The sequence below is a fragment of the Neopelma chrysocephalum genome, unplaced genomic scaffold (assembly GCF_003984885.1).
Source record: "Neopelma chrysocephalum unplaced genomic scaffold, ASM398488v2 Primary Assembly neopelma1_134, whole genome shotgun sequence".
NCBI classification, from domain to species: Eukaryota; Metazoa; Chordata; class Aves; order Passeriformes; family Pipridae; genus Neopelma; species Neopelma chrysocephalum.
In genome coordinates this window covers 315973-330857 of record NW_020897796.1, presented here as the reverse complement: position 1 = coordinate 330857, position 14885 = coordinate 315973, and the positions used below count along the sequence as shown (strand labels likewise).

General features: G+C 52.5%; 2 protein-coding genes and 1 non-coding gene across 4 annotated transcripts in view; 1 reads left to right on the top strand and 2 right to left on the bottom strand.

Moving 5' to 3' along the window:
- PIP4K2B (phosphatidylinositol-5-phosphate 4-kinase type 2 beta) overlaps nucleotides 1-9092 on the top strand; it is a 21763-nt gene extending 12671 nt beyond the window's left edge. The window contains exons 5-11 of one of the 2 annotated variants that reach the window (XR_003536770.1): nucleotides 792-938; nucleotides 1267-1305; nucleotides 2575-2688; nucleotides 2972-3230; nucleotides 3482-3585; nucleotides 4467-4645; nucleotides 5070-9092. Coding sequence is in view for 1 of the 2 variants with exons in the window: in XM_027698904.1 (XP_027554705.1) it covers nucleotides 792-938; nucleotides 1267-1305; nucleotides 2575-2688; nucleotides 2972-3230; nucleotides 3482-3585; nucleotides 4467-4547 (744 nt within the window). In the remaining variant the exon portion in view is untranslated. Of the gene's footprint in view, nucleotides 1-791; nucleotides 939-1266; nucleotides 1306-2574; nucleotides 2689-2971; nucleotides 3231-3481; nucleotides 3586-4466 lie in introns of both variants that reach the window. The other variant, XM_027698904.1, reaches the window with a different exon arrangement.
- Nucleotides 9093-9861: 769 nt separating this feature from the next.
- PSMB3 (proteasome subunit beta 3) lies at nucleotides 9862-12529 on the bottom strand. Its single transcript, XM_027698912.1, has 6 exons — nucleotides 12387-12529; nucleotides 12025-12209; nucleotides 11567-11674; nucleotides 10857-11034; nucleotides 10530-10624; nucleotides 9862-9981 (listed from the first exon to the last, which is right to left on the bottom strand). The coding sequence occupies exons 1-6, from the start codon at nucleotides 12387-12389 to the stop codon at nucleotides 9933-9935; spliced, it is 618 nt and encodes a 205-aa protein (XP_027554713.1). The 5' UTR covers nucleotides 12390-12529; the 3' UTR covers nucleotides 9862-9932.
- Nucleotides 12530-14405: 1876 nt separating this feature from the next.
- On the bottom strand, nucleotides 14406-14479 carry TRNAN-GUU. The gene has a single exon. It is a non-coding gene; the product is annotated as a tRNA-Asn (tRNA).
- Nucleotides 14480-14885: the final 406 nt, after the last annotated feature.

Genomic DNA, 14885 nt, shown 5'->3' with positions numbered 1-14885 from the left:
CTGCCTGGAACCCTGGGAGATGGGCTGCAAACACCCCGGGATCTGCCGGGGAGCTGGAGCTCGGCTTCGCAGCTGGCAGAGCTCCCGCAGAGGTTTTGTGGGAGAAAACAAAGTTTCTTGGGATCTGAGAGCCAAATGTGGCCCAGCTGCCCGTTCCTTCATGCTGCTGAGCCCCTTCACAGCTCACCCAGTTGCTGACATCAATGAATTATGGATTGCTGGTACCTGAGACCTATAAACATGCTCCCAGTTCAGTCCTTTGCATTGGACTTTCCAGAGGGACTGGAGAGGAGCAGGGAAGGGGGTGCAAAGGGGGACAGCTGGAAATGTTCTGCCCTGGTCCACATTATGTGCCAGCCCATCTGCTCTTCACTGTCAGGAACACTGAGATAACCACAAGGAGGGAAGTTGGGCAGTGCCAGGGCACACCTGGCCTGTCACAGCAGGCTGGGCACACACACAGTCAGAGAGTGCCAGAATGGGTTTGTTTGGAAGGGACCTGAAAGATCATCCAGTTCCAACCCCCTGCCACGGGCAGGGATGCCAATCCTTGGATCAGGTTGCTCAGGGAATGGGATGCTCTGTCTCAGCTGAGGGCTGGAAGGTTCTTACCATGCCTTGACTCCTTTTCTTGGGACCCTGGGGGACGTTTCAGGCCTCCTTTCCTTTCGCATGAGTGTCGGGTGGCTGGAACTGGAGGGTCACTCTCAGCACCCTGTGTGGTGCCAGAGGTGGGGTCTGTGTGACAGAACTGTCCTTCTCTGCCCCTTCCCTCCCCTGCTGCCCTGCAGTTCATCGTGGAGTGCCACGGGAACACCCTCCTGCCCCAGTTCCTGGGCATGTACCGGCTCACGGTGGACGGTGTGGAGACCTACATGGTGGTCACCAGGAACGTGTTCAGCCACAGGCTGACTGTGCACAGGAAATACGACCTGAAGGTGAGGCTTTGGAGGGCTCCAATGGGGCTGGGAGCTCCTGCAGAGGGCTGGGAGCTGGGCTTTGTAACACCCACTTGGCAGGACCGTGGGCTTTGGGTTTTGTTCCAGGGATCAGGTTTTGGGGGCTTTGGATGGAGCATCAGCTGGGTCTCAGGTGTTGGTGCATTCCCCAAGTGACCTATACTAAACCAGGGAGATCATGGAAAGGGGGTTGAGCACTCATTTTGAAAACACTTCCATAATTTTTCTGCATATTGTCAGTGAATTTGTTGGGAATATGACACACAGTGTGGTAATGATATTTTCTTCATCTTTTTTTTTTTACCAGGGCTCAACAGTATCCAGGGAAGCAAGTGATAAAGAGAAGGTATGGAGCAACCCTGGCCAGCCTTTCCTTCCTCCTGGTGGCTGGAAGCAGATGGGATCCAACTGATTTCCTTTTTCCAAAGGGGTATTGAGCAGGGGATATTAAACAGGCCCTGAGTTCTAACCTCTTTCTGTCCCACCTTTCAGGCTGTGCCCAGTAACTGCTCAGGAGAGGAAGGTGCTGGTGCTTCCCTGGCACTGCCAGGAGTGGGGTGGGAACTTTTTGGGGGACAATCCCACCAGTTCCAAACCCCACATTAGAGCAAGTGGTGTCTTTATGGAAGGATTTCTCCCTAGAACTCCCTGAATGCCAAACTGAGGCAGGTCAGCAGTTGGATTTTCCAACAGATGCTTTTACAAACCAGCCCAGCTCCTCTCAGGCCCTTGCCATGTCTCAGCATGGCCCTAAGTCTGGGTTCTGGTGCCAGTCAGGGAACTTAGGACTGAGCATCCTGCCCCTGCAAAGCTTCAGCTGTGATGCTGCCCTGAAATTCCTGTGGAAATCTCAGCAGTAACTCTGGTGGTTCTGCATGTTTTGCACAGGAATGTAGGATTTTCAGGTTTAGTCCAGCCTGTCCTAAAATGAGATCTCTGGCACAAGCCAGGGAACAACCCTTTACACCGAAATCTCTGGTGTCACCATGCCCAAGTGTCCCCAACTTACTGTCTGGAGCTATTTCTGCATGTGCAGCTTGTCCCAGGCCATTCACACGAGATCATGAAGCCACCACATGCTCCTCTGTCACCGTAAGAGCAAAACCATTTAATTCCCAGTTCTTCCACATCCCTGAGAAATCCTCAGGGCTTGCTGCGAGTGGATTCCTCAAAAAAACAGTGGGTTGGATTTTTTTGCTCCAGTCTTTAGGGAAAAAAGCATTTATTTTTTTTTCCAAGCCTTCACCCCTTTCCCCCAGTTCAGAAGCCAACAGAATGAATTTCTTTTCAGTTCTGGGAGCTGGTTGGACCATCTCAGGCTGGAGCCCAGCTGTGCAGCTCCCAGCCTGCAGCACATCTTCCCAGCAGAGTTTAAAGCTCACTTGCTCTGTGTCTCCCTTGAGTTTCTCTGCGTTCACTGATAATTATTGTGCTCTGCCTGATGCCATTTTCATCTTTAGTGGACAGGATGAGCCACTTGACCTTAAAAACAGCCAAAAGACCCTGGTGCAGCCCCAGGGTGCTCAGAGTCCATTCAATCCACACATTTCTGAGGGATCCGTGGTCCAGCCCTTCCCCCAGGGTTGGAGAATTTGACACAGGCTTTTCTTTGCAGGCCAAGGATCTCCCAACATTCAAGGACAACGACTTCTTGAATGAGGGTCAGAAGCTGCACGTTGGAGAAGAGAGTAAAAAGAACTTCCTTGAAAAGCTGAAGCGGGACGTGGAGGTATTTTCCTGGGGGACAACTCTTCCTTCCTCTGCCTCCCCTGGCTGGATCCTCACTGTGGCCTCTGGCTCCAGGGGTGCAGCAGTGCCTGGAGAGGAGTCACTCCTGGGTCAGTCAGGCTCCTGCTGAGGGCAGTGGGCCTGTGAGCTCGTGTGTAGATTCTCTGGAGTCTGAAAAGGGTTTAGCTCTCACTCTACAGCCCTTCCTTAGGGCTGGACTGAGGATTTCTGATCCCACGCGGGTGCTGTTCTCACTCCTCTCTCTCTCTCTCTCTCTCCCCCAGTTTTTAGCTCAGCTGAAGATCATGGATTACAGTTTGCTGGTTGGGATCCACGACGTGGACCGGGCGGAGCAGGAGGAGATGGAAGTGGAGGATCGGGCAGAGGACGAGGAGTGTGAGAACGATGGTTTGGGGGGAAACCCCATCTCCTCCTACGGGACCCCCCCGGACAGCCCCGGGAACCTCCTCAACTACCCCCGGTTCTTCGGGCCCGGCGAGTTCGACCCCTCCGTCGACGTCTACGCCATGAAAAGCCACGAAAGTGAGTGTTGTGGGGCCGTGGGGGAGCTGTGGTGGGCACAGGAGGTGCCCAGGGCTCGGTGCAGTGGCAGGACCGTCCCTCCCCTTCGCTGTGCTGAGCTGGAACGGGTGGAAGTGATGGTTCTGGTGTGCTGGCCCGCTGGTGTTCCCTGCCCTTCTGCTCCCCCTGCCAGCTCTGCTGGGTGTCTGGGGAGGAGGGGAGCGGAGCTGGGCTTTGCTCAGGGGGTGCCAGCGACTCTCTTGCCTTGCCAGGTGCCCCCAAGAAGGAAGTTTACTTCATGGCCATCATAGACATCCTCACGCCCTACGACACGAAGAAGAAAGCTGCACATGCTGCCAAAACAGTGAAACATGGGGTAAGCCTGGCATGGGCAGGGGGATGGGCCTGGGGGGCTTCTGCTCTGCCTTCATGGCCCTCTGTGTGTGGGGGGGATGTCTCCTGGCACTGATTTTCCTCCCAGTGTGGAAATTCTGCACAGGAGCAGCTCTCCCCTCGTCACTGTCCCACAAAGGAATTTTCCCTCTGGCTGCTTGGGGATGATTTGTATTTACATCCCAGTTTGGGAGGTGCAGGAATTCACTGACTGCAGGGGGGGTCACTCCTGTTCCCTGGCAGCAATCCTGAGCTGCCCAAAAGGGCTTGAAAAAAGCCCAGGTTATAGCAGGACATGGAATTGTGGAATCATTAAGGTTGGAAAAGACCCTTAAGATGGGCAAGTCCAACCATCGACCCACCACCATGTGGAGTTTACATAGAAGGAGTGGGAAGGGACCCATCAGGATCATGGAGTGCAGCTCCTGGCCCTGCCCAGGACACCCCAACAATCCCACCCTGTCCCTGAGGGCGTTATCCCAACACTCCTGGAGCTCTGGCAGCCTTGGGGCCGTGCCCACTGCCCTGGGGAGCCTGGTCAGTGCCAACCACCCTCTGGGGGAAGAAGTTATTTCCCTAATATCCAGCCTAACCCTCCCCTGGCCCAGCTCCAGCCATTATGATTTCTTTATGCTCCTTCTAAATCTCCTGTAAACCACGAGGAAACAAAGGCAGTGCTTTGTCTCCGTGGTCTGAAGACGCAGCTGGAGCTAAAAGCAGTTTCCATGGGGGTCTCTCTAGACCTGTTGGTCTTTCTCCTAGAACTTGGATGCTGTTATGGGTCTTTCCCAGCAGAGCTGTGCTGCCATGATCCCTCTTGGCCCTCAGAGGAGGGTGTTTGACTGCTGTGTCTCTGCCTTGCAGGCCGGGGCAGAGATCTCCACCGTGAACCCCGAGCAGTACTCGAAACGCTTCAACGAGTTTATCTCCAACATCCTGGCATAGTTTGTCTTCAGCCTTCAGCGAGGAAGGAAGAGCAGAGGGGCTCCTTCACCCACAGAGAACGCAGCCTGTGACACTCAGACACTGTAGCAGCATGTGGGGTGTGTGTGGGATGTGTGTGTGTGTGTGTGTGTGTGTGTGCAAGGTGAGTGTGTGGCACTGCGTGACTTCAGAGAAAAACTCATTCTTAGGTGCACCCTCTCCAACAGTCCACTTGACCCAGGAGGAAAAGTGGGATTTTATGTTACAGAAGTGCCCAGACATTAAGATTTGAGGGCTTTTTAAACCAAGCAAAGTGCATTGTTTCAGCACTGCTCTTTCTAGTGACATTTTCTCCTCTCTTGATCAAGAGGATCCCAGAGGGATGTGACGTGGCACTGTATAAAGGGGTGGCTCTAGATCATGTTCAGTGGGAGTGAAGCAGTGCCTGATTCCACAAACTACTCCTTTTTTTTTTTTCTTTTTATTTTATTGGACTGTCTTTACCAGAAAGACATACAATCCCTTTTATTTCCCTCTTGGTAGGAATTGGAAGGAAAATAGCTCACCATTTCAAGGACGGAAACTATAACTCTGATAAGGAGGAGTCGCTGAACTTTAGGTAAATTCAGACTGGGACACTTTATATTTTTTGGTTAATTTAAGTAACAAAAAAAAAAAAAACAAAAAACTTTTTTGTAACTGCACTTGATTTACAAGAAGGACGAGGGAAATGGAACATCTACCAAAGATGATCTCTTAAAAAAAGGTGTTAACTCCTAGAACCTAAAAAAAAAAAAACAACCAGTGTGAGAAGTAGTAGTGGCGTTGACCAACCTCAGCTAATGATGTGCTCGGACCCTTTGTGCTTTCAATTGGCCAGCTCTGAAGATTTCCTAAAAGAAAACCAGAAAAAAAAAAAAAGGCATTTTGTACCTGTAGATATGGGATAACATTTGACTCTCGGGACGTTTCCCTGTCGCGCCTCGGTCAGGAATTGCCGTTGTCTCTTAGGCCACAGCTGCCCATCACAGTCCTGCCAGTGTTAATCTAGCTAATGTTCAGTCTTCCTTACTCACCCCATCTGCAACAGGTACTTGAATTTGTTTTCCTGACAGAGGTTCTTGGCTTAGTTGGTTTCTTTATTTTTCCAATGGCAATGTGACTTGCACACGAAGGAATTGGACTCGCTGCCAGTGGGGAGTGCTGGGAGCTGTGACTGTGGAGCAAATTCCACGGCTCAAGAGGACTTCAGGACTTGAGCTGTGGGTTGGTTTTACTCTCCTCTGCTCCAAAAAACCCCTCTCTAGAGCGACAGTCGAGGAGTGGAAACGTTTGAACACTTTGCACCAGATTATTTTTCCATCCCCCCCTAAGGATTTGGAGCTGATTGGAGTGACTGAATAACGTCCTGTTTTGTCTCCAGAATGCTTGTAATACTTTTTTCACAGCCAAGCTTGTCGGGCTCGCTTTGGGTTTTGTTAGCTCTGCTGCACAAGTTACAGACCCCCCTTTTGGTTCTTTTTGTTTTTTCATTTTTCCTTTTTTTTCCCGAGCAGGATTTTAGCGTTTTTTGAACAAAAAAAAAACCTCTTGCAGTTTGAAACGTTTGTCGCTTTTATCTGCCTTGGAACTGTTTTCACATATGCCTTTGTTTCGGGAATAAGCTGTTTGGAATGTCTGTCCTGTGCTGTAACAACGTGCTACAGTTTTGCTGTGTGGAATTTGGTCCTTTCGAGAGATAACTGGTGCTCATCACATCCTGGTAATTCCCCCCCGACTTTAACGCTGGATTCTCAATGTGGGCTTGGGGTTTTTGGGTTTTTTTGGGGGGGGTTTGTTGTTTTTTTTTGATTTTCATGTTCCATCCCCACATTTCGTGACGTGAATCCCGCAGGTCTCAGCTTTGGAAATGGGACAAAGAAAAGAGGGGGCTAAAAAGTTTTGAGCCCAAAACCAGAGTGCACTGTAAATAGAGTCTTTAAGAAATCAAAAATTAGGGCTTGTAACGGGGGGGCATGAATATTTTTTTCGGTCATTCCCTTTCCCAGGGACAAATTCCTGGTGCCCCCTGGAGTCCTTTCCCTGTCCTGGGGGTGTGAACACACCCTTGTCTGGGAGGCTGAAGGGTCTCGTGTCTTAAGGTGTGTTGCTGGAAAAGCCACAACCCAAATTGTGCAGCTGTTGAGAATCCTTTAACAAAAAAAAACAAAAAAGGGAGGACTTCAGGGCACCATCAGCTTCCTTTTGTGGGCATTAGATTGGTTGCTTTCTCTCTTAAACAATAAGCACTTAAGTTTACTGTCAATTAGAAATTTAAACACCGATCACTTTTTATTCCTGACAGTTTTAAAAAAACTCTGCATTGAATATCTGCAACTTTGGCCTGGTAAGTTTGCCCTTCTCCTTTTGGGAAAACCAGCTTTGGAACTGTTTATCTTCAAATCACCTGTTTAAAAATATATATATAAAGAAGAGGAAAAAAAAAGGGGGGGTGGGGGAAGAGAGAAGGGAACGGGTGAACTGCAGACCCCCACAAAACAAACAACCCAAAGAAAATCGAGTGGAACTGGGAGCAAAAATCTCCTTCACCCAATTTCATAAACAGGGATAAAATTAAAATACAGTTAATTCCTGCAGCAGTCTTTACAGAAGTCATGATAAAAAGGGCTGGAGAGCAGTTAACTGTATTTTCTTATTCCACTCCAAACTCCTGCAGGGATTGAATTGGCTGTTTCTGGCTCAAGTGATCAGAGAAGCCCCACAAACTCTATTCACTTTAGCACTTCCCCAATTCTGCCACTTCTGTCAAGTTGCCATATTTGTGTGTATTAAAGTAATTAAATGCAATTTTCTCACTTAATGATGTATTACCCAGGTATGTAACTTTGTTTAACATAAGCATTTTGTATATTGTTTACATTTTGAGAGGTAGCATTACGTTAAAAATGCTAATTTTTTTGTTTCTAGACAGTATTTTTATTACCAGAATAAGAAGTGAAGCTGCAAATATTTGATTTGTTTTTAAAAGGGACTTTTTCTTTCATTTGGTTTTTGTTGTTGTTGTTTTGGTTTTGTTTTGGTTTTTTTTTGTTTTTATCTTCTTTTAGGTCACTTTTTTAACTCGAGTATTTAAAAAAAAAAAAAAAAAGGACAACCCAGCCCTTTCAATTCTGGTTTTACAACTGCTTGTGCTAGTTTGTTGTCTGTTCCTGGTGTGACTTTAGTTCTAGTTTGCTGAATGTAGATATTTCTGTCTGTAGCATGTACCCTGCAGAACACTTTACACTGAAGTGCATTTGACTGACCCCCCCCTCGGCTGCCAGACTTGCTGTAGGTGGGCAGGTTGCTCAGATTTGGATCAGAACAAAAAAACCCAGTGCAGTTTGGTCAGCTGGAGTTTAAAAAATAATCAGTGTGTGCAGCATCTGTGCAGTGCCTGAAGGGTGAGCTGGGCAGGAGCTGCGGGATCCACACTCCACAGGGTCTCTTTCTCTCTCTCTTTCTGATCTGTCAAAATTTAGCAACTAAAACCTGCTTTGAAGTTTGAATTTTCCACCTTCCCTGTTGATTCAGCTCCTCCAGTGTGACCAAGAGTGGGAGAGGGAAGGGCAGAGCCACAGCTTTGCTCCAACAGTGCAATAAAAACCACTCGGGAGCGTGTTTGGGTCACCCTTCAACGGGACCCAGGGGTCCCAGGAGCTCCCACTCTTGGTGCCAGAGATGGGAAGGGGGTTTGGAATTTGCTGTGGGAATACCAGCAGGAGTTCACTCCTCATGGCAGGGTGGGATCCTTCCCTCTGGTCTCCCTACCTGACCTGGGTTTAATTCTAAAAAGCCCCAAATCATGAAATTCATCCCCGGGGGGGGAGAACTCCCGGGAGCGGGGGGCAGGAGGTGACTCAGGATGCCTGAATACAGGAGGCTGTGCTCCTGCATCCTGGTTTGGAATCAGATCAGCATAATCAGCGAGAAAACTAAACCACTTGAGTCTTACTTCCTTTTTTTTTATTTTGGGAAAGGGGGGGAGAAATCCCTGCTTTGCAGAGCGCTGCCTCCACGGGGGCAGCGGGTGGGGAGCGGATCTGAGCCCACCGAGGGGGAAGTGAGGGTGTGTGGTAGTTGGGGGCCGTGGTGGTGGATGCTCCCAGTCCTGTGACTACTATGCAGTCTTTTCCATGCCTCCCTGAGCTGCAGGAAGTTTTCCATCCCGGGGGTTCCATCCCACCCTTGCCGAGGTCAGAGCGTGTGTCGTGCCCCCAACACCCCTGGACTCCCCCCCCCCACCTCTGCAGAGCCATTCTCCACTGTCCCCATCAGCCACTGCCCGTTTTCCTTGCTTTTTTGGGATTTGGAAAAGCTCAGAGCCAACTGCTGGTCTCATTTCAGGGGTGGTTTCAGTGTTTACCATTCCAGAGTTGTGCCGCTCTCTGGCTGCACAACCCCCAAAAAACAAAACCAGCTGGATGGAGTCGTGTTGAGTGGATTACACACAGGTCACAAGGGATGGGCAGGGCTAATCAGTGCAACTGAAAAAAAAAACAAATGTGAATAAATTAAGTTTAAAAACTAAAAAAAAAATAATAAAAAAAAATAAACATTCTAGGTTTTTTCACTGCTGTTTTTTAAATAGGAATTTTAAGTCCTCTGTGCTTGTCTGTTTGCTAGGAGCAGTTTGAGACACTGTTACTGTTTTGAAATGCATGCATGTTACAAGATGAGTCTCCAACCAGAGAAAAAAATAAAATTAAAACTTTGTGTACATCTGTGCCTTCCTGCTGTGCTCTTTACCGGGATCCTGCTCAGCTGCCACCAGCCAGGGGCAGCACAAGGGGGATGCTTTAAACTGCCAGAGGGAAGGAATTCCTCTCTGGGAGGGTGGGGAGGCCCTGGCCCAGGTTGCCCAGAGCAGCTGGGGCTGCCCCTGGATCCCTGGAAGTGTCCAAGGCCAGGTTGGATGGGGCTTGGAGCAACCTGGGCTAGTGGGAGGTGTCCCTGCCCATGGCAGGGGAGTTGGAATTAAATGATCTTTAAGGTCCCTTCCAACCCAACCCATCCCATGATTCTTTGGACCACAACTGGAGAAGCCTTTTTACAGTGCCTGTAAAATGGGGGCTTAAGTAAGAACTGATTTTACCAAGTCCTGGCTCCCAGAACAAATGGATTTGTCCCAGTCCACGAGCTGCAGCTCAGCCCTTCACATCCAGGTGCACTGAGGGGATCAGTGCAGGTGGCTCAGAGGGAAAGGTAAACTCTGCTCCCACCTAAAACCTGAGCTCCTTCTCACAGCTTTAGGGAGGAGAACTCGATCCTCGTGTTCAGACCAAGCAAAGGCAAGTTCACTCCAATCCAGAGGTTTATTTTAAAAAAGTCCCAGAAGGGGTGTGACACAGGAGCAGCTGTGCTGGGCTAGTCCATGCGAGCCTTCAGGGTCCTCGTGGTGATCTTGTCTTTCTCTCTAGAGGGGGAAAGACAGAAGATTGTCAATAAATCCACGTTTAGTCCCCACATACAGCTTATCCCTCCCTCAGGAAGCTGCAGGTGCACAGGTGGGCTGGGTCACCTGAACTCAAGGTGGCTGTGACACCTGAGTAAACCCCCTCCTCCTCCACCCCAGGAGAGCTCCTGGGGTGGAATAAATGTTCCAGGGAAATAAAATGAGCTGCTTCAGGAGCCAGTTGAGTTGCAGAGCTGGGAGTTAACACTGCACCCAGCTGAGGCAAAGAGCATCCCTCCCTGTGTGAGGGACCATGCTCCCACATTCCAGTGGGAATGCAGCCAGGGAATCCCTGTGCAGCAAGAATCTGACTCCAGGCTTCCCTCCTCTTCTGCAGTTCAAGCAACAGGTGCTCAAATAAATACACTGAGAATGAAGAAAGCATTTCTAAAGACACTGGTGGAAGGGAGCAGGGTTAGGGATGCCCTGGAAACCAATCCCTGCAGTGAACTGAGTGCAGAGCTTGTTCAGTTCTCCCCCCGTTCCACAGGGAAGGGAGCAGCACTCACATGATGTGAACCACCACCCCCATCCCAGATATGGCATCTCTGTCCACAGCGTTCAGCATGGCCTGGGAGATCGTCTCGAAGAGGTGGTCGGGCTCCTGGGGGACAGAAGCAGCAGAAGTTGGGCTAAAAACTGCATAGAATTTGGTCCAAACCCCTGTTTATCATCCAAGACCCTACAAGACTTTTCCCTCGGGCTGTTTAACCCATGGCCTCTTCTCCCGAGCTCCTTCAGGAAGCGCCGCAGGAGGAGCTTCTCACTCAGCCCACGTTTCCCAGTTGCCCAGTGAACACAGGAGGGTGAATCCATGAATCCCAGCCCTGGCTCACCATGTCTGGCTCCCAGAGGGACTCGCACATCCCGTACATCTGCTCGGAGCAGGTGCCGCTGACCACGAAGTCGTCGGTGACCATGGGGCAGCCGATGAGGTCCAGGGAGCAGATGAAGGGCTCGTGTGTCACGGGGTCCAGCCCAGCAATCACGGGCTCTGTGTAATAGGGGCCAAACCTGGGGGGAACAGGCAGCTCAGAGCCGGGAGGGACCCCCCCAAGGACCATCCATCCAGCTCCTGGCCCTGCCCAGGACACCCCAACAATCCCACCCTGCCCCTCAGAGCGTTGCCCAAACGCTCCTGGAGCTCCAGCAGCCCAATGACCCTCTGGGGGAAGAACCTTTCCCTGAGATCCGCCCTGACCCTCCCTGGCACAGCTCCAGCCCTTCCCTGGGTGCTGTCACTGGGGCTGCCCCTCGGGAGGAAGCCGTGGCAGCCCTGAGGTCTCCCCATCAACGCAATCCCACCTCCCACGTAAACATCCAGACAAGGAAAACATCCCACAGCTGCTTTTGGTGGGAGAAAGAACCTTCCAGGGCAAACTGGAAGCACCCTGCAACGGTTTTGGCGAGGCAAACAGGACAAACATCACTAAATTATCCAGTCTCCTTTATCCACACCACCAGCAGCTGTCACAGGAACTCCAGAACCTGCCCCAGGAACCTCATCCCTCTCTGACAGGGCACAGAGGATCTGCCTGGGAGTTACCGTCTCTCATAGAGCAGGTTGGAAACCATGCTCATAAAAGTCTGGGGCTTGATCTGCCTTCCCTCCTTCAGCTCGTAGAGATTCAGCCTGAACTTCAGCCTCTGGGCACTGCAAGAGATGAGAACTGGGATTAAAGCAAGGCAGGTTGGTTTTCCCTTCCCCTTCACCCAGGCCTGAGCTGTTCTGCTGCTGACAGACACCAGCACCCGAGGCAGGTGGTGCACAAACAGCTCTGAACTTCAGTTTTAGTAGTGGTGTGACCTTAAATCACACGCAGGTTTATCTAAAAAGCTCTCACAGAAGGGAGACCAAAACCAGGAGCGCTGGCACATATTATATTACATTACATTACATTAATTATGTATGTTATCCCCTCCTTATGAGCACACACAGGTACTTACACCCAGCACAAGCTGCCCCTCAGTATTTATTGTAAATAAACATGGGGCCTCACTTACACCGTCTGCACGTCGGTGGCCAGCCCTGCCAGCCCGATGTAGAGCCTTTCTCCCATCGGGAAGATCTTCTGGAAGTCGGTGGTGACGGTCTGCGCCTGGATCCCGAAGCGCCGGTCGGCGGCGATGGCCACGCAGCCCTTGCCCTTCATGGCCATGACGGCCCCGCCGTTATAGGACATAATCGACTGCAAAGGGAGAGCTCAGCGGTACCGCCGGGGCCGCCCCAGCCCCCGGGGCCCGGCCCCGCTCGGCCTCGTGGGCTCGGCTTTGGCTACGGAACGACCCCGGGGGGAGACCCGCGGGGAGCGGCCTCCCGCCCTCCTGCCTCCCCCGGGCACCCGCGGGCACCTCCCGGACCTCACCATGGTTGCGGCAGCTCGGATCCCGCTCAGACCCCGCTTAGACCCGACTTAGACCCGGCTCAGGCCCGGCTCAGACGCGGCTCAGGCTCCCCTCAGGCCCGGCTCAGACTCCCCTCAGCTACTGCCGCGCCGCTGGTCCCGCCCCCCGCCGCTTCCCATTGGCCGCCGCCGCGGCCCCGCGCCGAAGCGCCGCTGGCGATTGGCGGGACGGAAGGCCGAGCGAGGAGCTGATTGGCTGAGGGGGAACGGGAGGGAGGGGCGGGGAAAAGTGAAGAGTCACAGCGAGAGGGGGATGATGGGAATGGGGAAACACCGGGATCGGGAAAAGGGGAATGGGAAATAGAGGGACCGGGAACAGCGGGATCGGGAACGGAGGGACGGGGAACAGCGGGGTCGGGAACGGAGGGACAGGGAACACCGGGATCGGGAACGGAGGGACCGAGAACAGCGAGATCGGGAACAGGGGGACAGGGAACAGCGGGATCGGGAACGGAGGGACCGAGAACGGTGGGATAGGGAACAAGGGAATAGGAAACAGAGGGACCGGGAACGGTGGGATAGGGAACGGCAGGATAGGGGGGAGAGATGGATCGGGAACAGCGGAATCGGGAACGGCTGGATAGGGGGACAGCTGGAGCAATGAGGGAACAGCTGGATCGGGGGAACAGATGGAGCGATGGGAGAACAGCTGGAGCAATGAGGGAACAGCTGGATCAAGGGGGGCACAGCTGGGCATGGCACAGCTGGATCCGTGGTGGCACAGCTGGAGTTGGGGGGCACAGCTGGGCATGGCATAGCGGGATCCATGGTGGCACAGCTGGAGCGGGGGGCACAGCTGAGGATGGCACAGCAGGATCCATGGTGGCAGAGCTGGATCCATGGTGGCTCAGCTGGATCCATGGTGGCACAGCTTCGGGTTCACAGGGCCATGGCACAGCTGGATAAGCCGGTAGGGACATGGCACTGTCAGAACATGGCACAGCTGGATATATCGGGGTATCAGCTGGATTCCAGGCCTCACACCCCCACCGTTTGGGATCCAGGGACAAACCCTAAACTCTTCCTCTGGGGCAGGGCCAGCGGGGCTGCCCAGAGGGAAAACACCTCTTTGGAAGGTGCCAGCACCACGAAGTCTCTCTGTGAAGTCAGGGATCACCCAGGGGAGGGGAAGGACATGTGGCTGGGAGGGTGTTTTTTATTCCGGGGGGAATTCGCTCTGCAGAGCATTGGATTCACTTCCTCACCCACCAACTCTGTCCTGGAGGAAACAGGATTAAATGTTTCCTTTTGGGGAGTGAAGTTGTGCCAAAGGGAAAGAGATCCATGTGTTTGGAAACAGCCCTGGTTCCGATGGAAACCTCTGTCCCGGGCTGGGGCTGTTCATCCATCCTGGGACCAAGTCCTGGGACCAAGTCCTGGAAGCACAGCCCGGCCTGTGGCTGTTTTAAAGTGCATTTAAAAGTGTAATTTTAAGATGTTTTCCACTGTAAAATGTTTCTGGCAGAAGTCAGAGCCCACATTCTGCCTGGTGGGAACATCCCAGGCACTGGGGAGAGACGGAGCAGCGGAGCCAGATGGGAATAACAGGGATCTTCCCAGCATGGCTTTGTGCCCTGAATTAAACCAGAAACTTCATTATTTCTGGTATGAAAATAAAACCAGGGCGAGCAGGGAACATAAATAGATTTTACGAGAGTTTTTAAGGGGGGGAGGGAAGCGATTTTGGAGCCCCTTCAGCTTATTTTTAAGGCGAAACATGGAAAATCTGGATGGAAACAGGCTTTCAAGTCTCTGCTCCGATTTAATGTCCCGACACTGAGGTGCAGAGGGGCCGATTTTGTGCAGAGCAGGGGCTGCTTTACTCGCTCATCCGGCGCCTCGGAGGGAGCCGGGAGCCCACGGGCAGCACCGGGGCCGCATCCTGCCCCTGGCGCATTTTCCCGGTCCGGCTCAGTCCATCCTGGGAAAAGAAGAGAGAGGGGAAAAAAAGAAGGAGCGGCGGAGGTAAAACGGTAGCACCGTCCCTGGGTGGGCTCGAACCACCAACCTTTCGGTTAACAGCCGAACGCGCTAACCGATTGCGCCACAGAGACCGCGCTGCGAGCGCCGCCGCGCCCGCCGCACTCAGCGGGTGACGGGAGAGCGGGGCCGGACACCGGGAACGGGGATAACGGGGCTGGGGGCACCGGGAATAGGGGTACTGGGGCTGGGGAAACCGGGAACGGGGATAACGGGGCTGGGGAAACCGGGAACGGGGATAACGGGGGGGGGGAAACCGGGAATAGGGGGACCGGGGGTGGGGGCACCGGGAACGGGGATAACGGGGCTGGGGGCACCGGGAACAGGGGTACCAGGGCTGGGAAAACCGGGAATAGGGGTACGGGGGATGGGAAAACCGGGAATAGGGGTACCGGGGATGGGAAACCGGGAACAGGGATACTGGGGCTGGGGAAACCAAGAATAGAGGTACTGGGGCTGGGGAAACCGGGAATAGGGGTA